This window comes from Borostomias antarcticus (assembly GCF_949987555.1).
Source record: "Borostomias antarcticus genome assembly, chromosome: 11".
Taxonomy (NCBI): domain Eukaryota; kingdom Metazoa; phylum Chordata; class Actinopteri; order Stomiiformes; family Stomiidae; genus Borostomias; species Borostomias antarcticus.
Genome location: NC_140244.1, coordinates 4,278,865 through 4,300,932, shown reverse-complemented (window position 1 = coordinate 4,300,932; position 22,068 = coordinate 4,278,865). Strand labels below are relative to the sequence as shown.

At 46.3% G+C, this 22,068-nt stretch overlaps 4 protein-coding genes across 4 annotated transcripts in view; 2 read left to right on the top strand and 2 right to left on the bottom strand.

The window, feature by feature from the left end:
- The window catches only part of LOC311315136 (lysyl oxidase homolog 2A-like), a gene marked incomplete at its 5' end in the record, with an annotated part of 29,628 nt that extends 26,968 nt beyond the window's left edge, over positions 1-2,660 (top strand). Inside the window, one exon of the mRNA XM_084445738.1 lies at positions 1,711-2,660. Within this exon, the coding sequence (XP_084301864.1) occupies positions 1,711-1,781 (71 nt within the window). The 3' untranslated portion in view covers positions 1,782-2,660. The remainder of the gene's footprint in view (positions 1-1,710) is intronic.
- Positions 137-11,402, bottom strand: LOC311315135 (R3H and coiled-coil domain-containing protein 1-like; the record flags this gene model as incomplete). The annotated part of the gene is made up of 11 exons (XM_084445737.1): positions 137-892; positions 3,455-3,588; positions 4,368-4,463; positions 4,681-4,751; positions 5,588-5,760; positions 6,388-6,909; positions 6,942-7,069; positions 7,490-7,563; positions 7,731-7,868; positions 8,038-8,166; positions 11,314-11,402. 10 exons carry the CDS (start codon positions 11,400-11,402, stop codon positions 3,476-3,478), a joined length of 1,533 nt encoding a protein of 510 aa, XP_084301863.1. The 3' UTR covers positions 137-892; positions 3,455-3,475.
- On the bottom strand, positions 11,267-14,991 carry LOC311314887 (golgin subfamily A member 7-like). The gene is made up of 6 exons (XM_084445409.1): positions 14,887-14,991; positions 14,421-14,546; positions 13,457-13,609; positions 13,016-13,117; positions 12,639-12,698; positions 11,267-12,497 (listed from the first exon to the last, which is right to left on the bottom strand). The coding sequence occupies exons 1-5, from the start codon at positions 14,893-14,895 to the stop codon at positions 12,651-12,653; spliced, it is 438 nt and encodes a 145-aa protein (XP_084301535.1). The 5' UTR covers positions 14,896-14,991; the 3' UTR covers positions 11,267-12,497; positions 12,639-12,650.
- Positions 14,992-15,755: 764 nt separating this feature from the next.
- On the top strand, positions 15,756-21,440 carry cenpt (centromere protein T; the record flags this gene model as incomplete). The annotated part of the gene is made up of 13 exons (XM_084445736.1): positions 15,756-15,841; positions 16,027-16,156; positions 16,274-16,415; positions 17,748-17,757; positions 17,908-18,080; positions 18,253-18,316; positions 18,504-18,664; positions 18,778-18,969; positions 19,825-19,938; positions 20,036-20,120; positions 20,277-20,447; positions 20,685-20,789; positions 21,311-21,440. The coding sequence occupies 13 exons, from the start codon at positions 15,756-15,758 to the stop codon at positions 21,438-21,440; spliced, it is 1,563 nt and encodes a 520-aa protein (XP_084301862.1).
- Between the last annotated feature and the right edge of the window lie 628 nt (positions 21,441-22,068).

Genomic DNA, 22,068 nt, shown 5'->3' with positions numbered 1-22,068 from the left:
TTCAAACAAATATTTTAATACGATTATCAAACCACTAAACATATCCACAATATATTTCTCTCCAAATAATTATGCTTTGGAGATTGTTGTAGAACGGTTAATGGTATAAAAATAAGCCATGTTGACTGGCTAAGAAGGTAATGATCAACTACTGTAGACAGTAAATAAAAAAACTGGATAGGAAATATGGCTCCGAGAGCATGGCTGGCAATTAAATATAGTACTGGAGAGATATACAGCAATATACAGATGCAACACTGTCCCACCCTTAGAACAATACCAGAACACTTCAAATGATCTCTTAAATTATATCAACTGAATTAATGCATTTCAGATAAGTTGAAATACTGTCTTGTAAACAGAAATAGCCAAAATATGAGAACAGTTTAACTCAAGTTGGTATTCCAGGTAATATTTGTGCACAGCAAATGTGTGTTTTGCATTCTTAAAAACATTTCATATGTATCTGTTATGCCAATCTGTCGTGGTATTCCAAAGGTAATGCACAATGCTTCAGTTATATACTATTGTAAACACTGCTTATTGGTGTTTGACTGGTGTGTGACCAATAGTCTATTCTGTTGGCAAATTATAAATGTAATTACTCAATTTAATATTCGCAATGTGAATTGAATTGATAAAGCAGTTTGAAACAATAAGAAACACTTGAAAGCCTGGTAAGAACTGTAGACAGTGAAAACGACCCCTTCCCATTCCCTTTACAGAAACAGACCCCACGGCCTGTAATAATAGCAACTATTTACAGTCTGAACACTCGTCTCCAGGACGCCAGGCGACCGTGACGGCTGGACACGCCTCCGTTGTTGAGAGCAGTTGTGTCTCTTCAGATGTTGCAGATAATAGGCCGACTCTGAAGCTCAGGTTGCCTTTCCTGTCGGAAGATTAAAAATACAATAAATTGTACGTTTAAGACAATTGTGTTGATGTATAATGTATATAGTCTATGTAGTCTAGTAGTTTATGTAGAATGACCTAGTCTAGATTGACTACGATTCCAATTTAAACTAACTAGTGCACAGTTGCTGTGGAGCCGTAATGGCTGTTCTGCGTTCTATCTATCCATGTAAAACGGACATTTTGGCTCCTGAGCCCAAGTCCAGTTGCCCCCCTCCCCATTGACAATGGATGAGCATGTGTACCAGTCGACCCTAGGGCCCCACCCAGCCCGTTTCTCTAATTATAGTTTAGATAATATAGATGTTGGGTGAGCACAGGATGACATCAATTCAATTGCAATTCAAGGTCAGTGACATATTTTATTTTACAGGGTATATTATGTACCGTGGCAATCTCTCCCACATTCCCCCGTCTTTGTTGTCTTGCTATCGAGATACTAGGCTGTTGGTTCACCCCACCTGTAACTACGCACCAATCAGACTGTTGGTTTACCCCACCTGTAACTACGCACCAATCAGACTGTTGGTTTACCCCACCTGTAACTACGCACCAATCAGACCGCTGGTTTACCCCACCTGTAACTACGCACGTTTTAGCTCACAAGCACCCCCAGACAAAATTTAGGACAAGGCTTACTTTGCCATAAATATTAAGTTATTGATCCTTTATGAAATAATTTCCGGGTAAATGTGCGTCTGTAAACCTTTAAATGATGTATTGTCAAACTGTTTGCTCTAAAGATTGTCTATTGCTGAACAGTAAGCTGACGTCATGCTCGTCTGTCATCTACAGGGGGATCACTGAGCTCGGAGACTGAAGGGAGCTTCCCAGGGCTCCTGACCAACCAGCTGGGACATAGGTAGGACGGACTATCAAAACAACTGGAGGATGGTTTTGGTTGAGAAAGACACGAAGACTGTAGTAAGACTGCCAACCACTAGAGGGAGCAGCGCTGTCTGTTCCTTCCACATCAGTACTGGACGAATCGGCTTCTCACCTCGACTGTCGCTTCAAGAACATCCCACCTGCGAACTTGTTTGAGAAGCCATTTTGAATACTCTGCGTTACTGTAAGCAATACTCTTCTATCGACGTCACAGCTGAGCTCCCTAATGCTTCCATACCTGCCTGACTCACCGTGAAGAAAAAGGAACAGTAGCTTTGACTTTTCACCCCTGTTGCTATTGATATGAAAAATATTATATTGAACAGATCAGGGAAAGCGCCTATAAAATGGATAATGCCAAAGTACATCAAAGACGTTTATTTGACTTATCAATCAATTACCTTTCTAATTCAGCTGAATGCAAAGTATTTTTTGATTTCCACTATTCAGTCGGCACAATGTACGTCTTCACAGGAGCCGGGGGCTGAATCCACTGCATGCAACTCTAAACCTGTCCAAGGCCACCATAGACACCGCCACACAGCTAGCAGAGACACTGACACACAGCTATCAACAGCTGGTCATAGCGCTGGGGTTCCATCGTGGTGAGATCTCCTCCCTCATCCCACCATTCAGAGATAAACATACGTTCCGTCTCCACCAGAACATTCCAGCATCCAGCTTCATCCTCTTCCAACGTGTATTTTGTTAAATTATTACCATCAGGGACTCTTATCTAATATGTCTTGGGTGTAAGAGCCAGTCGGCTGTGAGAGTGGCTCTCTGCGTTGTTTTTGTACTATCGTCTGTGATAAAGAGAGTGACTATGGCGCCGCCGTTGGACAGCGGCGCTGACCTTTGACCCCCGTGGTGCTGATCGGCCCGTTCTGTGCAAAGCGGGCTGAATGTAGAATAAACATTTTGGTGCTTGCAATATTTTCTGTAATTAAAAGAATGAAAGAAGCAGAACGTGTTTTCTTCCGTTCATATTACTTCATATCAATGAAAAGTGAATCAACATCAAACACCAGCAGTCCTATAGGTGGTGAACTAGTGACCTTTCTCTTTCTAATTCAAATATTCAAACTAGTTTCGATTCCAAAAAGTAAGGAAGCATCAACCGTGGATCCCAGGATGACCTATGGGAACAGACGTCTTGGTGTGCATGTAACACACTTATGGCGCTTGGAAGGGGGTTGTGAGGACCAACGGCACGGGCAGGCCCTGTCATTACCAGAGCATCGTGAACTTCAAAGAGCCTCTCCGGACTCCGATGTAAACAAGATGATGTTGCTCCGTCTATCTGGCCTTACAACAACCGACTCATCACCCGGTTTCACTGTCGGAGACAGATTTCTGATGTGGGAATAAAATCATGCGAGTTTTGCTCAGTTTATGCTTAGAGTCGTTTGGTGTACTGTAGGTTGGCAGTCCGAGTCGGTCTTTTCCTCGTCTTGACGTTCTGATTAAATCAAACATGTTATTATCTGAGGTTTTTAATCTTGTTTTATGCAAATGAACCTGCATAATCCCAATCTGCAAAATCGTTTAGTCTCGACTAAAAACATGACACATTGTCTTTAGATGTGAGAGGGTGTCAGACTCAAAGTCTTCTCAGAGTGTTTGGGTCTTGGTGTGTGGTGGGCGTTACCTGCGGTGGTGAGGGCGGCGTCTAGAAGCGCTGTACCCGGGCCGCGCCTTGGCCCAGCCCCAGGGCTCGGGTCACCATCCTGCGCGCCACGGCCGAGTCGGTCCTGGGCCTCTCCTTCACCGGCTGGATGAACTCTGGAGGAGAACAGGAGGTCCGACGCACGGCAGCGTCACATCGCTACCTGTACAGGTACCTGCTCTACTCCTCACCCTTAAACAGGTACCTGCTCTACTCCTCACCCTTAAACAGGTACCTGCTCTACCCCTCACCCTTAAACAGGTACCTGCTCTACTCCTCACCCTTGAACAGGTACCTGCTCTACCCCTCACCCTTAAACAGGTACCTGCTCTACTCCTCACCCTTAAACAGGTACGTGCTCTACCCCTCACCCTTAAACAGGTACCTGCTCTACCCCTCACCCTTAAACAGGTACGTGCTCTACTCCTCACCCTTAAACAGGTACCTGCTCTACCCCTCACCCTTAAACAGGTACCTGCTCTACCCCTCACCCTTAAACAGGTACCTGCTCTACCCCTCACCCTTAAATAGGTACGTGCTCTACCCCTCACCCTTAAACAGGTACCTGCTCTACCCCTCACCCTTAAACAGGTACCTGCTCTACCCCTCACCCTTAAACAGGTACCTGCTCTACTCCTCACCCTTAAACAGGTACCTGCTCTACCCCTCACCCTTAAACAGGTACCTGCTCTACCCCTCACCCTTAAACAGGTACCTGCTCTACTCCTCACCCTTAAACAGGTACGTGCTCTACCCCTCACCCTTAAACAGGTACGTGCTCTACCCCTCACCCTTAAACAGGTACGTGTTCTACCCCTCACCCTTAAACAGGTACCTGCTCTACCCCTCACCCTTAAACAGGTACCTGCTCTACCCCTCACCCTTAAACAGGTACCTGCTCGTCTCACAGCTTTGCCTTTAGCCCTCTTGCTCCCTTCTGAAAGTGTGCGCGTCTTCAGGAGGGGGTGGCGGATGGACAGAGCGTGGAGCGCTGCACACAAACACAGAGACAGGTCAGCAACAAGCAACACGGTATATTCTGCTCCTCTCGTCAGTGTCCAGTCAGTCAATGGTCCTCTTGTATTAACTGTGTGTCAGTGTCCAGTCAGTCAATGGTCCTCTTGTATTAACTGTGTGTCAGTGTCCAGTCAGTCAGTCAATGGTCCTCTTGTATTAACTGTGTGTCAGTGTCCAGTGCGAGGTCCTACCTGCAGACTCGCTGGAGAACACACCCAGGGCGTGAGTGTTGTCCACCCACTTGATCTTCATCCCACCATCGCTGGACAAAAAGAAGAAAGGAGTATGTGTTAGACCGATGATGCAGTACAAGATGATACTGTATGTACACGCCCCCTGAGTGTCAGACCAATGATGCAGGCTGTACAAGACATGGACACGCCCCTAACAGCTGGGGTTTGAATCCCAGTTCTCTGAAACGTAGGAAAGAGAGTGGTGGATGTAGTAGGAATAGCACCGTGATGAATCTGAAATGATGTAGGTCTGTCTTTCGCATGGGCTTGTGTGTTTACTTTCACTTTCATTTGTTTCAGAAAATAATGAAAAGAGAATGATCTTTAAATATGGCAACAATGTCAGTATTTTTCGCCTCCCATGACTGGCAGCTGCAGGACTTGTTAAAGGAACCTTCAACTGCATCAAGAGCCTCTGTTTGGGAAAGATCCTTTTGACTATTAACCTGAGTATCTGAAAATAATCGGTGCCACAGCACTCAAACCGGTGCAGGACCAATATACAAAAACTTTGATCAATAATAAAGAAGGGTCCGCACTCAAAACTATGTTTATGCTCTTTTAATTCATAATGGTGGACAGACCTGACAGACGCGTTTCGGCTCTGCCTTCTTGAGGCTAAACACTGAAGAAGGCAGAGCCGAAACGCGTCTGTCAGGTCTGTCCACCATCATGAATTAAAAGAGCATAAACATAGTTTTGAGTGCGGACCCTTCTTTATTATTAACCTGAGTATCTAAAACGCTATTTAGCAGGTTGTAGTAGTCGCTAACTTTAACGACTATTTACATAGCTGATCCCAAAGACTGTGAAAGCCACAGCGGTGTAACGGCAGGCTTGCTGTGGGCCTCAGGCTCTCGCTCACCTGTATTCCGCGAAAGCGTCCAGGAGGTCGTCGGTTTTGAACATGGCGGGGAAGTCGTAGATCTCGATCACGTGGGGGAACTCGTCCTGGTTTATCAGCACGTTCTCGAAGCCAGAGTAGTCGTTGTGGGCGTGCTCGACCGAGACGTCGGCTTCTTTCAAGTGTGCCGTGATCTGACCAGATGAACAACAAAACCTACGGTTACCACTGGCCATCAGTTACACTGTGGTAAATGAGGAGTACAGTTAGCCCTGGTGTAAGATGAGGGAGAACATTTAGTAAGAGTAAATCCTATACTTGTGGACATAATAATTTACAGTTCTATAAGCTGTAAACCCTTCTACTCCCCTGGGGAGTTAACTTCATTCATTCTAGTTGTTTACATTGCACAGCATGTCCAAGCAGAAGCACAGCGCACCCTCGCTGACCAGACACCCTCGCTGACCAGACACTGTGTGTGGAGTGGACATACTCTTCCCTCATGCCCAACCAAAGAGAACGCCCCCCCCCCCCCCCGCCGCCTCTCACTCTACTAGACAGTCTCATTAGCCCCCCCTGGCTACACACACAGCGCACACACACACATGCGCGCATCGCCAACTCTGACCTTTGAGGAGTGAAATTCTGATCCATGGCCATGGGCAATGAACCGATCTCCATGAAAACCTTATAGAGCCTTTTACAGTTGGTAAACAATGAGCGCGTGATTTAGGTCGTGAAAACCTGTAACGAGAGACGAGCGCTCTTATCCGGAAAAGTACCGGGTGATAAGACACCAGAAGGACCTGCTGTGGGCCCACCTCTTGGCTGAAGTCGCTTGCCTCCTCAGAGATTTTCGCCGGCGTTTCGGAGGCCTTCAAAAGCAGACTGTCCTCCACCAGGTCCTCCTTCTGAACTGGGTCGTCCACCGTCAGGGTCATGAAGTAGGACAGCGTCTGGTCCCAGGCGGGGGGCCACAGGGGGTCCGCCGCGCCGCCGATCAGCACCGGCTCGCCCCACTGCTCGTCCGGGAGCTCGGGACCAACCGGCAAGCATTCGGCGGGCGCGGCGGCGTCCAGATGGGGGACGGGCGGCGGCGTTGCCGGCTCCGCGGCGTTGGAGTGGGGGCAGGGGGGGGAGGAGGCGGCGGCAGCGGCGTTCCGGTGGGGGACGGGCGGCGGCGTTGCCGGCTCCAGGGCATCGGAGCGGGGGCAGGGGGGGGAGGAGGCGGCGGTGGTGGCGGCGACGGCACGGCCGGGGGCCGGCGCGGACGGATCCGGCGCCGCGGTCACCGCCGGGGAGAGCTGCTGGCTCCTCCGGGCCCCCCGGGGGACGTAGATGGGCTGGTCGGGCCGCCGGGCCACGCGGCTCCTCAGGGACGACGAGGGGGCGGGGCTGGGCGGCCCGGGCGACCGCTCGCTCGCCATCGCACGTCCGGGACCGGAGGGCTCCTCGGACAAACTGGCGTCGCTTTCGGTGTCGCTGAACTCGTCCTGCTCAGCTCTGCCTCACAGCAAACAACAAACAACAACAAGACAACAGACAGGATAGGTCAAGGTTTCCACAGGCATAATGTTCACTTATCCACAGTCTCACCGGATCCGAATATGGTCGCCGCCAACAGGGGAGTGGCATATTGGGCCGCCACTCCCAAGGGTGGTTAGATAACTTTTTTTGTGCGAGGGGGAATTTAACTAAATTATGCCCCACCGCTCTGAAGCGCGCCTGTCTGGTGTGGGGGTCACGGTCACTGACTTGAGAGGGTCAGGTAGCCGGCTCTCTCCTCCGGACCGCCGACCGCGGGGTTGTGTGACGTGACCCTCCACAGGGGACAGGGGACAACTGGACAATAGGTCGGGTCTAATTGGCTACCAAAATGGGATAAAATCTGAAATAAATGTATAAAAGGAAAAACTCTCTAACCTTGACTATTCGAAGCAGAGAAGGAAATCCACCCTCTACGAACACTAACACCATTCAATGTAGTCGCTTCAGCACTACTTAAAGACAAAGACAACCAGCAATGGCTACACACCTCTCGGCGTAAATTACTCCTTGATGTAGTGGTGGTGTGTTACTACCATTTTATCGAACAATGACAAAGTAGGCTTTATAGGTAACTCATGAGACTATAATGGTATGATGGTCCCGGAACAGTGAGTACCTCAGATGAGAGTAGCAAACCACCACCCTTCGACACCAGCCTTCGCCTACAGAGAAGGTGACCAGGCTGGGCTGGTTCTCGATGGTTCTGTGGATCAGGTAGCGCAGTCTGCTCGGCAGCGGAGGGAAGAGCAGCACGCTAGAGTGGGACACGAAAGAGATGCTGACTGATAACATCATCATGATTATAGCTACCATCATTACGGTGGAATTACCATATATTACATTACATATTACATTAGTCATTTACTGTAATTTTACCACAAAGGAATACACACAGTATGAAACTAGAGGTCAGCATAGTTTACCTTTTCTGGTTATTGCTCTGTAGGAAGGTTTCCAGTTCGTCCAGAACTGTGTGCACAAAGGCATTCTCTTGCTTTGGAAGATAAACACCATCGAAACAAGGAACCGCCAGGGTGACTGCAGGTGTGCTGCTGTTCACAGGGAAGCAGCGAGTTCATATGCTTCAATCACACTGTTGTTGTGGAAGATTAACATCATCATCATCACCACTAATGTTAATCATCATCATCATCATGATGATGATGATGATGATGATTAACATTAGTGGTATTAATGCAAGTATATAATTAAAAAAAAGTCTGAATTGTATCTAAATGAAAGGTATATAGATGTGGAGAGTCTTGACTGAAGACTAGTCCATTCTTTCAAGTGAGTAAGTCTACAAACCTTGAGTGAGTGTTGATCTCATTGGACGTGTAGCCCAGTGGAGGGAGTGTGTTTTCTGTGGTCTAGTTCTTGCAGGTATGGTCCAGTTGAATGAATACGAATAGTTATAACGTTAGTTATAACGTTACGTGCTAGATAACTCAAGACTGACTAGAAAGAAAGAAAGAAGATGAGAGACTTGGCATTTGGCTACGAATGAATTGGATTTGAAAACATCTGAGGTGGCTAGCTACGCATCTTTCCCTGGCATGTTTATCAGCTAGCTAACGTTAGATAGGATATTAAATTCACTTTTAATGACAGACTTATTAGGGGACGAGGACAGTCTACCAGTCCCAGTGTGGAGACGTGTGTAACTAGCTAGCTGACACAGCTAGCCTAACGTGAATGTTATTGAGTAGACGACCGTTAACTGCACTACTCTGACGTGACCGGTCTCTGTTCTGTTGTCTAGCTACCGAGTTTCAAATAAACCGCATAAAGTGTCTTGACTTGTGGTATACTAGTAGCTTGTGGTCTACTAGTAGCTAAACATGCTGTCCTCGCCGTCAGACCTTCTGTGGTGGAGAGTAGTAATGGCTAAAATAGCTAGCTAGCCCAGCCTAGTCTAATTGCGTCTCTCTCGGTGTAATAGCGCCACCCAGTGGACTGGCGCGGGTTCATCATCAACAATGGATCAGTACAGTAACAACGTCTGCTTGTGCTATAATATCCATACTGTACTCGGCCAATAATTGGAAAATGCCTTGCTATCATTTTGTTCACAAACTATATGGTAAATAATTGAAATAAATTGAGTTTAGTAGTGCTACATAATTTGAGTTTTAGTTTAGAACTGTACAGGATCCCGTGGTTGATAAAGAGCTGACACTTGAGCCATTGAAATTAGACCGTTTTCATATTCGTAATTTTATTTTCATGTCCATAGTTTTACACAGTACACATAGTACACGTATAAGAAAAAAAACAATCGCTTTTAACTACAAATTACTGCAATCTCAAATCTTGATTAAAAATGGGATTCAAAGAACACTTAAGGTTTCTGTGGTGGTTCATAGTTGGTAGGTCTTGAAAAAGTAAAAAGGATCAGATAAATAAGCCCGACCCCGTATACAGTACTGTCCGGGTTGGAGACAGTTCATGCACCAGCATAGACAATCACTGTAAATGCAGGCACTGTTTACAAAACAGTGGATGTGAATTGGAATTACAGATTTACAACAAAACAGTGATGCTGTTAGCTATTAGCGTTATTATGCAATGATTATTTAATACTTGACTCATGTCTTAGTATTTCTTATGGAAAATAGGCCATCCACTCCTTTTCTTTAGGACAACAGGGTTAGGGAATACATCTGTGAATACAGTATGGAATCCAGGCATGCGGAGACTTCTGGTTACAACTTTTATATATTGTGATCTCCAATGATAATACATGTCTATTCACATTCAGAGATAAACAAGCGCAAATTAGCAAGAGTTTTTTTTCCTGGCCCATCAACGTTCAGCCATGTTGGAGGCATTAGGCTACTGAATCTACCTCCAACATGACCGACTGGACCCAGAAGGCTAACAGGTCATACTGGTGCACTAGGAGACTAATTTCGTCACACCATTGTACAAAATAGTTTCAGACTTTATAACTATACAGTCAACTCTGAAACAATAGGATTAGCGTAGTGGTCGGTAGGGGGTGTAGGGCTTGACCATGGCCTGGAGGTAGGAGAGAGCTGTTCTTTTGACTGCCCTGTAGGCTAGTACCAGAGTTTTAAACTGGATGTGAGCTGCTACAGGAAGCCAGTGTAAAGAATGGAGAAGAGAGGTTGTGTGGGAGAACTCTGGACAAGCTCCAGAGGTTTAATGGCTGACGCCGGGGCCCCAGCAAGTTGCAGTAGTCCTGGTGGTAGATGACAAGAGCTTGGATGAGCACCTACTCTATGTCGTTTCATCAGTGAGGAACGGGAGAATCCGCCTGATGTTGTAAAGCAGGAATCTGCAAGAGCGTGACGGATGTGATATGTGCAGAGAACGACAGCTGGTCATCCAGGGTCACACCCAGATTCCTCGCATTCTGAGTCGGCGTCACCACTGTGTCTTCAATGGTGATGGCCAGGTCCCGGTGTGGGTAGCCCTTCCCCGTAAGGAACAGCAGCTCAGTCTTGTCCAGGTTGAGCTTGAGGTGATGTGTCACCATCCACTCCGAGATGTCAGTCAAGCACGCAGCTATGTATGCCTCCACTTGTGTGTCAGAAGGGGGAAACGAACAGCTGGATGTCATCGGCATAGGAGTGATGGGAGAAGCCATGTGAGCGAATGACAAAACCCAGAAATGTAGCGTAGAAGGAAAAAAGTAGCGGACCCAGGACAGATCCTTGTGGAACCCCCATAGTCCCCACTATACTCAAGTCAACTCTTTCAAGGAGCTGCAACTCAAACCTCAGCTGCTTCGCGGCATTGGGCTTCAACATTGGGCTTCAACCAGTCCTCCAAAATCCAAGAGAACATTTAGCCCATGATAGTGGAAGCACCGCAGAACCTGATTGCCCAGTCCCAGTCAGGCACAGGGAAGACCGCGGCCTTCATCCTGGTCACACTCAGCCAACAACAAGTGGCCCCAGTGCCTGTGCGTGTCGCTCACGTTGGTGCTGGCCCTGAAGCAGATGGGAAGGTTCTACCCCGATGGCTCTTCTACCCCACTGGTCTACGCCATCAGAGGCAATAACTTGCAGAGAGGCATGAAGCTGCCACACACCCACACCTTTTACCCCCTAACCCCCCCCCATGACTGTATCAGAAAGACAAACTAAGCCACAAACACAGCTGTGGAGCCTTTTGGACTGATTATGGATATTTGAGTTTTATACGCAAGAGACCGAGGTTTCCACTCCAACCCGGAACAGTGAGGTCTCGTGAGCACATCGCTGTCATTGTCCGTCCTGACCACCCACACCACCCTGGAGCACTCCGACTGCTCCGTCATGGTGGACAACGAGGCCATCTTTTATTTATATACTCTTGAAATAAAATAAAATCCAGCTTTTAAAAATGTGGAGCAGGTTTCTGTGGTGATTAACTTCTACCTGCCAGTAGACAGGGAAGGTAAGCCAGACAGCGAGATGTACCTGCACCAGATTGGCCGCACGGTTCACTTCGGAATGATGGGCCGTGAAAACACTATAGATGAGACTATAGATTAGGCTACACGCATTTTCAATCTGGCTTAATCTTCTCCCCTCGTCGAATTTATGTGCATTAGTAACAGCTGTGGTGGCACAATTTCTCCCACCCATACATGGTCCAGTGGACAACAGCAGTATTGCACTTTTGTGCACCAAGCAAGCGAGCTATAGTGCCGCTGGTCGCAGCTAAAAATATGAAAGTTTGCACCAACCAAGTCCAGCAAAGGGGCTCTTGTGCTTACACTGTGGAACACACTATCCCAGAAAGACATATATGCCTATTTACAAACACATACAAACCTAATTAAATAGTTTGCAGCTTGACTATTGCATCCAAAATAAACATGGAGAGGTGTAAATGAGTTAATATAATTATAATTTTCAAAAATGAAATAAAATTAAAACATTTAAAAAATGATGGCACCGTTTATACTTATTGGGAGGTCATGATTTACATCACTATAACACTATAAACATTCATATGCAAAATTAACTTTACAAACACGTAAATGACGGGGCTATTCGCTTTATTCAGGCAGCTGCCATATTGATCAAGTCTGATGTAATTGGTGGGACGAATGCGGAAGTGCCCGTTGACTCCAATGTTAAAAGTTCACCATAAAAAGACCACTTCAAGAACCAAAATAGTCAAAATAACAGTCCGAATACACTATTCGTCCCACCAATTACGTCAGACTTCACCAATATGGCAGCTGCCTGAATAAAGCGAACTGGTCTCTGTGGGATACGAAAGGGATAAGAGAGCTTAGTGGGAATAAATAATTAAGGGATAAAATAAACTGAATAAAAAGGCATCTACAATCAGACGGAGGGAGTCCATTTTGGATAGAGGTGGCTGTCAGACACCTGACGCTTGTCAGGTGAGAAGAGCAAGACTGCAAGGAGAAAAAAAAACAACCCAAATAAGTAAGAGAATAACCTTACCATGATGTATACATATTCGTAATGTCACAATAATGTCATTCAACGTAGTACAATAATAATACAAAATAGGTAAGCAGTGTGCCACAACGTACGCTTGGTGTGGTTTATCTTCCTGAACCAATGCTTCTATCCTCAAAAACTGTGATTTCAACCTGGGAAGAAGCTGGTTAAGGAAACTCATGACTTTTTTTAATGATGACACATCATCTTTAGATAGGGATTGTTTAGATCGGCCTTCAAAACTCACACGGACAAATAAAAGTTAGAAAACAGCTTTCTTTATCTTTCAGCATTGAGATTTTCTCTCAATGAAAAGTGCTTTATAAATAAAATGAATTATTATGATGATGACGACGACAACGATTATTATTATTATTATTATTATCTTTCATGGAACACCAGAAACAGATGAGCAAGGTAAGGTGTGTGAGGTGTGAGAGAGAGGGCTGATCATGACTGTAGAGGATACGACGCGGAGGCCTCTCTCTATGGGGTCGGTCAGGAGCAGTCCCAGGGGAGCGTAGATCTTATCATTCTGTTCCTTGATGTACTTGGAGATCTTTTTTAATACCTTCAAACGACACAAAGACATGTCAGTTAATAAATCAAAAGGCAAAAGAGCTGTGCAAACATCCGACCTTAGTAGGCCAGGTGCTGGATCTTAGAGTACATACGTTTGGAGAGAGGAGAGATCCGCACACTGATATCTCCCGGTTCACTTTATTGGACAAAAAGCTTTTTTCCAATTAAGTGAACCGGGAGATATCAGTGTGTGGATCCTTCCTCTCTCCAAACAGTTAAAAAATCAAACCAAAAAGTAACTGTCAGTGACTGGCTAAGTGAAACAGCAACGCAACATTAAATACATAATGGCTTTGAATTGAATGATGGCTAATATTGAGGGACATACTTTCTCATAATGCGTCTCCATGCAGATGAAGATGGTGTAGGCCGTGAGACAGGCCAGACAGCCCTCCAGGTACGACTTGCCCCCCAGCTTCTCTGCCTCCGCGTACAGGTTGTTCAGCGTCTGGATCGTCTCCTCAAACTGTTGCTTGTCGATCTAAAAAAAACAATGCGAGTCCGCCTTCAGTGTTGGTGCTGCCTGTTCACTAGAGGGAAGGAAGTAGTACTGGATCCCCATGGGGGGGGGGGGGGGGGGGTTGCACAAATAGCACAAAGGTGCGAAACCTCACTCAATGACAAACTTCCCCACTTCAACACACGATGAGCGCTTCAGCTTCAGTTCACAGCCCAAAGGTTGTCAAATTATCATCAAATAGCCATTGTGGATATAAGGCTATTAGCATTTTCGGCTGCAGGAAATATGTATTTTACAATGATGGGGAGAATGTGGACACCTTCAAAACCGGGATACTTGATGCCAATCAGCATTTGGGGTGAATTAATGTCCAGGACTCCATCTTCTGGCCTGGGTTGTAGTAGCAGTAGCTAATAAATAGTTAAATGCAGGCTAACACGGGCAGCTGTAGCTCAGTTGGTAGAGCGGGTCGTTCAATGATCGAAGGGTCAGTGGTTCGAATTCCAGCTCCGACTGTCCACATGTCGAAGTGTCGTTGAGCAAGACACCTAACCCCAAATTGCTCCCAATGATCAGGCTAGCACCTTGCATGGCAGCTGCTGCCATTGGTGTGTGAATGTATGTGTGAATCAGAGGCCATTGTAAAGCCCTTTGAGTGCCACTAAGGTGGAAAAGTGTAGTCCATTTACCCATCTTCTAGTCTGCCTTTGTCTCACCTGTAAAGCAGTGTTTAGGAAGGCTCTATATAAATGTAATTTATTATTATTATTAAATGAGGGAAACCTCAGTGTTTCACGAGTATAAATACAAGTTGGAATGAAATGATCATTACCCTCGTCTCCAGCTCTGATGGAAACTTGGTCTGGAACCTGCAGATGATGCCCGAGGTATAGTCCCTCTGGACAAACACTTTAGAGGAGATGGCAGCTTGCTGCTGGAGGTCCTGGAGGCTGTGGGTCTGTTGGAGGAAAGAGCTGATGAATCAGATGGAAGGAATAGGGTGACATGATGGGGATGGGGTAAACGGAGGGACTCGAAACGCACAACAAACATAGCATACATAACTAGCTAATGTTAGCACAGCATTTCGACAATTTCTACAACAGTGTCAGGCTGTTTCAATCAGAAGGCTAACGTTAGCTGATTAGCCTAACTAACTAACTAACGTTCAGCAAATGGCTACATCTAGGGACCTCGCTAAGCTAGCCATATCAAGTGTCCCAATTAGTGACAGTTCTTTGAATAATGATTAGCTATCTAAAAAGAACGGTTGAGTTGGATAAGAGCTTTTTCTTCACCTCGGCCATAGTAGGCGTTTTCCTTGCCTTTACCAGTCCGTTGTGGCAACTGGCTTCTCGTTTAGCAGATATTTGATTAGAAACCTTCGTTTGCACTTGATTACTGCTACGTTATCAGACATCTAGCGCATGCGCACCAAACATTCTGCAACGAGACGTCTTCCGTAAATAGAGCGTCAGCGTCCTGCGAAGTTCCTGTAAGAAACGTCACGTCAACGTTTTTAAATTCTATTTTATTTTATTTTTTAAATCAAAATCACACACGTATAGTTTGGGGAGACTACAATGAGATGTAGATACTTTAATGTACGCTGCGCACCACCGTATGAACCACTTGATCAAAAACTACAATTCCCAGAGCTATGTTCCAAACTAATTTTCTACTCTCGCTTCTCGCGAGAATACACTTGAATTCAAAGGCGGGAGCACTGATGGGACGGGCGTCAAATAGTCAAAACAGACGCAGAAAAGGAAGAAGACAGCTGCAAGAAAACAATACACTGGCTTAATAACATTTATTTATAGCGGTTTCATTTCTATACCAGAAATTATAGTTGACTAGCCATCGCTTTGACGGCTTGATAGGTCAGGACTGGGGTAAGTAAGCTAGCACTGACGAGCTAGCATACTAGCTATTATGAGTCAGTAGCATAGCTAGCAAACATTAGCTAGCTAACAACATTATATCGTGTTGTTAATGTAATAGCAGTAGGGCGGTTAGTTGTCAGCACTAGCTAACTTGATTATAAAGTTAGCTACAGTAACTAGCTAGCTAGTAAACCCGTCTTTCTAGTAACCTCAAGTCTTTAGTCTTCAGTAAAGATGTTCATGATACTCACTGCCATTGCCTTAACAGAGTGTGACGAGAAATGGATTCTGATGAAGACGTGTCGGCTCGGATCCTCCTGAGAAATGTCCTTCATACTGAGCCGCCCAGGACACCGGTCATCCGCAGGTAAGTTCATGGGTCACACCTAATAACCAACAACAACACCAGTACTCAATCAACTTAGAAAACAAACACAGATGTAGGTCCACAGTGCATGGCGACATTTTAATATTAAATGCTCAACTGAAAACTCAAGATGATTTCCCCCGTGCTGCGAGGAATGTTAATTATGTCCGGACTCCTTCTCTTAGTTCCAGCGGTGCCCAGCCCTCTGCCCAGCCCTCTGCTTTGAGGCGTAGCAGCAGGCTGAGGAGGTCTAGTGCTGGAGCTCCAACCCCAACAGATGCCCTCAGACGCAGCATGAGGCAGAGGCTTCATGAGGTGAGCGAAGAGGAAGATGACTTCAGCACTGATGATGACACAGTCCCACCTTTGGTTTCATTGTGATGATACAGACATGCTTCTGTTTGTTTCTCAAGTTACTCTCCTATTTTACAGAGTACCTCCAGGATGTTCCCGTCGCCCAGTAAGAGGCGGACTGTATTAGTCAGACTTAGGAGGATGGACACATCTGCCTCCGACTCGCTTCTGAACGACGACGTCACGCCAAGGCACTTGCTTAAGGGCATCCTGCAGACAGGTAACCTGATGCGCCAGATGGAGCTCCAGCTCCGTTGGAAACTGTTGGGAAAGGAGCAGGCACTTTCAAAAATATTTGATTAGATGAACCACCAGTCTATCACCATCTATCATGCGCTAACTTCAACCGCTCCTCGCTGTCATCACGCCTAAACCCGCTTAACAGCGTAGCTGTTTGTATTTCAAATTCCCCAGAACCAACACTGATTGGCGAGATCGTTTTCTGATCTGGCACAAACGGATTTCTATGGAGAGTATCCAGACTGATCTGTGAGAGAAACGGAATGTGCTCGCGAAATCAGGATAGTCTCACGAGGCTAGCAGACGGGTAGTCTGGAGTCAAATGCCACAAAACATGTGCAGAGAGGCGGAGCCAACGCATTAGCCTAACTTTCAAATCCGGCTGCAATAATTTGGACATTATTTCACCGGGAACGTAGTCAGGATTAAATGAAAAACTCATTTAGGTAAAACACTGCCGTTTGTGTTATAAAAACCTCAGTGAAGTGAGAGTCAATGTGGAAGAAAGTCCAAGTAAATCACACCTTATGTGCCAGATATGCTACTGACAGCTCACTAGAGAGCAGGACTTGTGAAGTATTACTAACAAGTGGAAATCTGCGGTCAGTGACCAATCGTGACCAAATCAAACAGTATGTCACTTCCTGTTGTTCCAAGTGGCATATTTCCTCTGAACTACAGTAATCATTTCCTCGCATTATTCAGAGGCAGAGACATCACTGGTTCAGGCTCGGACAGTCAGAATGGAGCCAGAGCTACCCCCAGCAGACTCCAGCCTCAACAGGAACCGCCCGAGGTGTGCGCATTCTCACACACACACACACACACACAGATACCTTTTAACTTCTGGGGTATCGACCTGTCCAGTTAGGAAGCGAAAACAATTGTGAATCAGTTTAATGAAATGAAAGCGACATGAAATGAATGACCAGGTGAACAGGAGAGGCAACAGCAAGACAACCTCCAAAAAGGAAATGGTAGAGTGACGAGGGCGCTAGCAAAATACAAAACTACAGAAAATTGGTCAGGAAGGATAAGGAGAGAAAATCGGTCAATGGCCACCACCTGCAAAACCATATATACAGTACATGATGTGTGTGAAAAAAAAAAAAATATATATATATACACACACAGACATACATACATACATACATACATACATATACACACACACACACACAGTATACACAAACATATACATACATATCCTGGTCCTGGCTGTTTAAAAGGTCCGCCACATTTATTAGCAACACTGGTATCTCTAGCAGTTTTGGACACTTTTGTAAGTGGTGGTGTTTTTGTTGCGTTGTAGTACTGGGATGGTAAGTGGTGGTTTTTTTGTTGCGTTGTAGTACTGGGATGGTAAGTGGTGGTGTTTTTGTTGTGTTGTAGTACTGGGATGGTAAGTGGTGGTGTTTTTGTTGTGTTGTAGTACTGGGATGGTAAGTGGTGGTGTTTTTGTTGCGTTGTAGTACTGGGATGTCAGACCTGGAGCTGCCTACCCTGTCAGACCTGGACCTGCCCAACATGAGCACCATAAACCTGGGCGATACCGTGAAGGGACTGAGCAGAAAACGTCCGCGGCGGAGCCTCAACGTAACAGACTTCCAGAGAGGGGTCGAGAGGCGTCTTCAACAGGCCAACGGTAACGCCCAAGTTGTGCATTCGGCTTGTCAAAGTTACAGCAAGAGAATGTGGACAGTAAAGTACAGTACAGTTTTTCTTTTACCCGGTGACAATTCTAGGCTAGAACAGGATGGGAGTTCCTGTACGCTGTTATGCATAGTGAGATTATATGGGAGCACTTACTCTTTCAGATGTAGAGAAGGGAGGTGGAGACTCTCTAGATGACCTCTCGTCTCTGTCCACCAACTCTCTAGAGTAAGTAGCTTCAATTCCACTGCTTCACCTTATACACCTTTATGCTCTTCCTGTGAAGGTGTGCTATTTGAATGACCGCTGTCTTCGTTGCTCTTATTGTGATGTGTGTGTAGAAACCCCTTTGCTCCCATATTGAAATATAGCAGCGAACGGCGAGGCTGTAACAGTTTACATCTGTCTCGACCAGCTCCGTCAACCTCAGTCTGAAAACACCCGTTGTTGATGTTCGAACTGAGAGAAGGGGACTTCGGAGGAAGGTGCCAAATCGTCGAGAAATTGTGGACTTTGAGAAAAAAGTTGAGGACTTTTATGCAGCAGTGCAGAATAGACTGGGAGAAGGACATCCAGGTAAGAGATTCCCTTAGAACCAACCCCCCCACCCCCCTCATATCCCCCCCCACCCCATGTCCAGGCATTGACGTTGGTGTGATTGCTTGCTTACCTCTCTCTCTCTCTCCCAGAGCCTAGTGATATCACTGAACACGACATCACCAGCGACGTCATCGTCGGCAGCCAAGACCTCTACGCAAAGTCTTTCGCCAAGAGCGTTACCATCTCCCACGCACAGGACGAAGACAGTGTCACGGCAACGATGATGGAGGGAGGAAAGAAGAAGGGGGAGGAGAACGGGGGGGAGTTGTCAGGAGTGGCTGGTCAGGGAGAGAGCTCTGTGAGATCAAAACAGATGGAGGAAGAGAACATTCTAGAATCTCAGACAGAAGAAGAAGAGGGAGCTGAATCTCAGACAGAAGAAGAAGAGGTAGCTGAATCTCAGACAGGAGAAGAAGAGGGAGCTGAATCTCAGACAGGAGAAGAAGAGGGAGCTGAATCTCAGACAGAAGAAGAAGAGGTAGCTGAATCTCAGACAGGAGAAGAAGAGGGAGCTGAATCTCAGACAGGAGAAGAAGAGGGAGCTGAATCTCAGACAGGAGAAGAAGAAGAGGGAACTGAATCTCAGACAGGAGAAGAAGAAGAGGGAGCTGAATCTCAGATAGAAGAGGAGGGAGCTGAATCTCAGACAGGAGAAGAAGAGGGAGCTGAATCTCAGATAGAAGAGGAGGGAGCTGAATCTCAGACAGGAGAAGAAGAGGGAGCTGAATCTCAGATAGAAGAGGAGGTAGCTGAATCTCAGACAGGAGAAGAAGAGGTAGCTGAATCTCAGACAGGAGAAGAAGAAGAGGGAGCTGAATCTCAGACAGGAGAAGAAGAAGAGGTAGCTGATTCTCAGACAGGAGAAGAAGAAGAGGTTGCTGAATCTCAGATGGGAGAAGAAGAAGAGGGAGCTGAATCTCAGATAGAAGAGGAGGGAGCTGAATCTCAGATAGAAGAGGAGGGAGCTGAATCTCAGATAGAAGAGGAGGGAGCTGAATCTCAGATAGAAGAGGAGGGAGCTGAATCTCAGATAGAAGAGGAGGGAGCTGAATCTCAGATAGAAGAGGAGGGAGCTGAATCTCAGACAGGAGAAGAAGAGGTAGCTGAATCTCAGATGGGAGAAGAACCTCAGACAGGAGGAGAAGAAGAGGGAGGTGATTATCAGACAGGAGGAGGAGAAGAGGGAGCTGGATCTCAGCAATTGGAGGAGTGGGAGGAGGAGGAGGAGGAGGATGGAAGCGAGTGTGAAGGTTAGACCCTAAGTTAACTGTTCTCTGGTAGACATGTATGGAAGCAGGTTAGTATGTGTGTGCTTGTAGAGTAACCGCCTAAGTGCCCTTTCTCCAGACTCCTCCATGACGATGCCTGCGTGGGTCACAGAGAGAAGGCAAGCTCTGCCCATCGACCCCCTGGTCACACCCACCGTGGCGAGGTAAGTCAACATTTGAGTCACATTTATCATCACTGGGGACTGATCATACACATTCATCACTGTCCTCTGATCATAACCAACATTGTCAAGACCAGTGGGGTTTTATGAGTTAAGACATCAGGACTGATCTGTGTTTTATTCTGTTTTGGGCTCCAGGGTGTCTACAGGAGCAGCTGTGGTGAAGCCCGGGAAGGCGAAGCCCCCCAAGCGGGCCGGTCCAGCCAAGAAGAAGAAACCCGAACTCCCTAAAAGCTACATCATGAATGCGTTCAAACACTTCGCCAAGACCAGGGTGTCTGCAGATGTTTACCCTGTCCTAAAAGAGATGTAAGAAATTCACTACACCTCTAGAGGACATTGGGCTACCAGGCAGTTATTTATTTTAGCTATAGTACATCGATGAAGTGACTGCTAGCGCTCATTCAGTGATGTGTTGGAGTATCAACTAGAGATATCAAGATGATGTTTCTTCAGTTAATTGATTCAATAAGTTGTAACATATCTATTGATTAAATAGAGTAGAGGGAGAGAAATTAAATAAACTGTCATGTGACATTGATTCAGAATGAATCGCTACTTTGACCGCCTGGCTGATGACCTGGAGGCGTACGCTGCTCACGCGAAGAGGACGACCATCGAGGTGGCGGACGTGGAGCTGCTTCTGCGCAGGTGTGTGCGTGTGTGTGTGCGTGTTTGCCATTTGGCTTCAGCACTAGATTATGCTCTTAGTCACTAGTTTGGAAAGGAGGTGCACTTGTGAGTTCTGGCGAGTAGTATCACACTGACCTCCTACGTTAAATGCAATTCTTGTAAGTGGCTTTGGATAAAGTAAGTAGCCTTGAGAACCAATGGTTCTGGAGCCTAGTGGCCTATAGGGACAGGAGCCTATCTCCTGATTCCTTAGGCAGCTTAATGTACAAGTACACCCCCTGGACATGATGCTAGTATGTTGCAGGGTCTTACCCCCAATCCAACCCTTGATGCTGAGTGCCAAGCAGGGAGGCATCGGGTACCATTTTTAGTCGTTGGTATGACTCGGCCAGGGATCGAACATCCAGCCTCCTAATCTCAGGGCGGACAGTCTAACCACAAGGCCACTGAGCTGGTATTTGGCTTTGGATCTTAATGACTGTGTGCGCGTGTCCTCATCACTCCTACCATTTATCCCTGTGTGTGGGTTTCCTCCCCAGGCAAGGCTTTGTGACGGACGCCATGCCGGTCAACGTGCTGATAGAGAAGTATCTCCCCATGGAATACCGCCGGCTCCTCATCCCCTGCGCCACCGGGGGAAACAACGTCTTCCCCAAGCAGAGGAGATAGACGCTGTGGCCTAACTGATCTCCTTAAGTTGGATGGGTTTTTTTTCTTCAATTTTAAGTGTTTATGCATTTTAAAAAATAAATCTAAGTTGTTTGGATGGTTCATGTATTCATGAAGTTGGTGATAAACCCAGAAAATGCTTTAAAACTAGAGTCTCTCACAACCATGTATAAGATACATGTACCTGGGATGCAGACCTAGCCTGGCTAGCGCTGCTCATCCCAGAGGCATTATGGTTAAGCAAAACAGACCTATATCCACACTTCGTTCTAGTGCTGGAAAGCCCAACACTACCTTAAACATTGCAAATTGCTTTGAAGACCATCTTCTGACCAAATTGTAAGCCTGGCCCCCATGTTGTAATATTGAAAAGGTACTATGAGCCATCTGGCCCATCTCAGGTTGTTGGTTTGGAATCAAAGTTCTCAGGTGAAGGGTCAGGAGCAGAGAACAGTCCTCATTCACCGATTCATTACATTAGTTCTTTAGCAGACACTCATCCAAAGCCTTACAATTGCATTTAACGTAGGAAGTCAGTGTACCCTTTCAAAATGAGTGACTTGAGCATAATCTAGTGCTAAAGCCAAAGTCTTAAGTAGCAAAAGAATACACTTCCAGCAAGACATGG

Coding starts and splice junctions, on each gene's coding strand:
- LOC311314887 (XM_084445409.1), bottom strand. Junction 13,610..14,420: donor CATCAGAGCTGGAGACGAGG/GTAATGATCATT, acceptor TGTTTTTTTTAG/ATCGACAAGCAACAGTTTGA. Junction 12,699..13,015: donor TAGAGAGAGGCCTCCGCGTC/GTATCCTCTACA, acceptor GCTTCTTCCCAG/GTTGAAATCACAGTTTTTGA.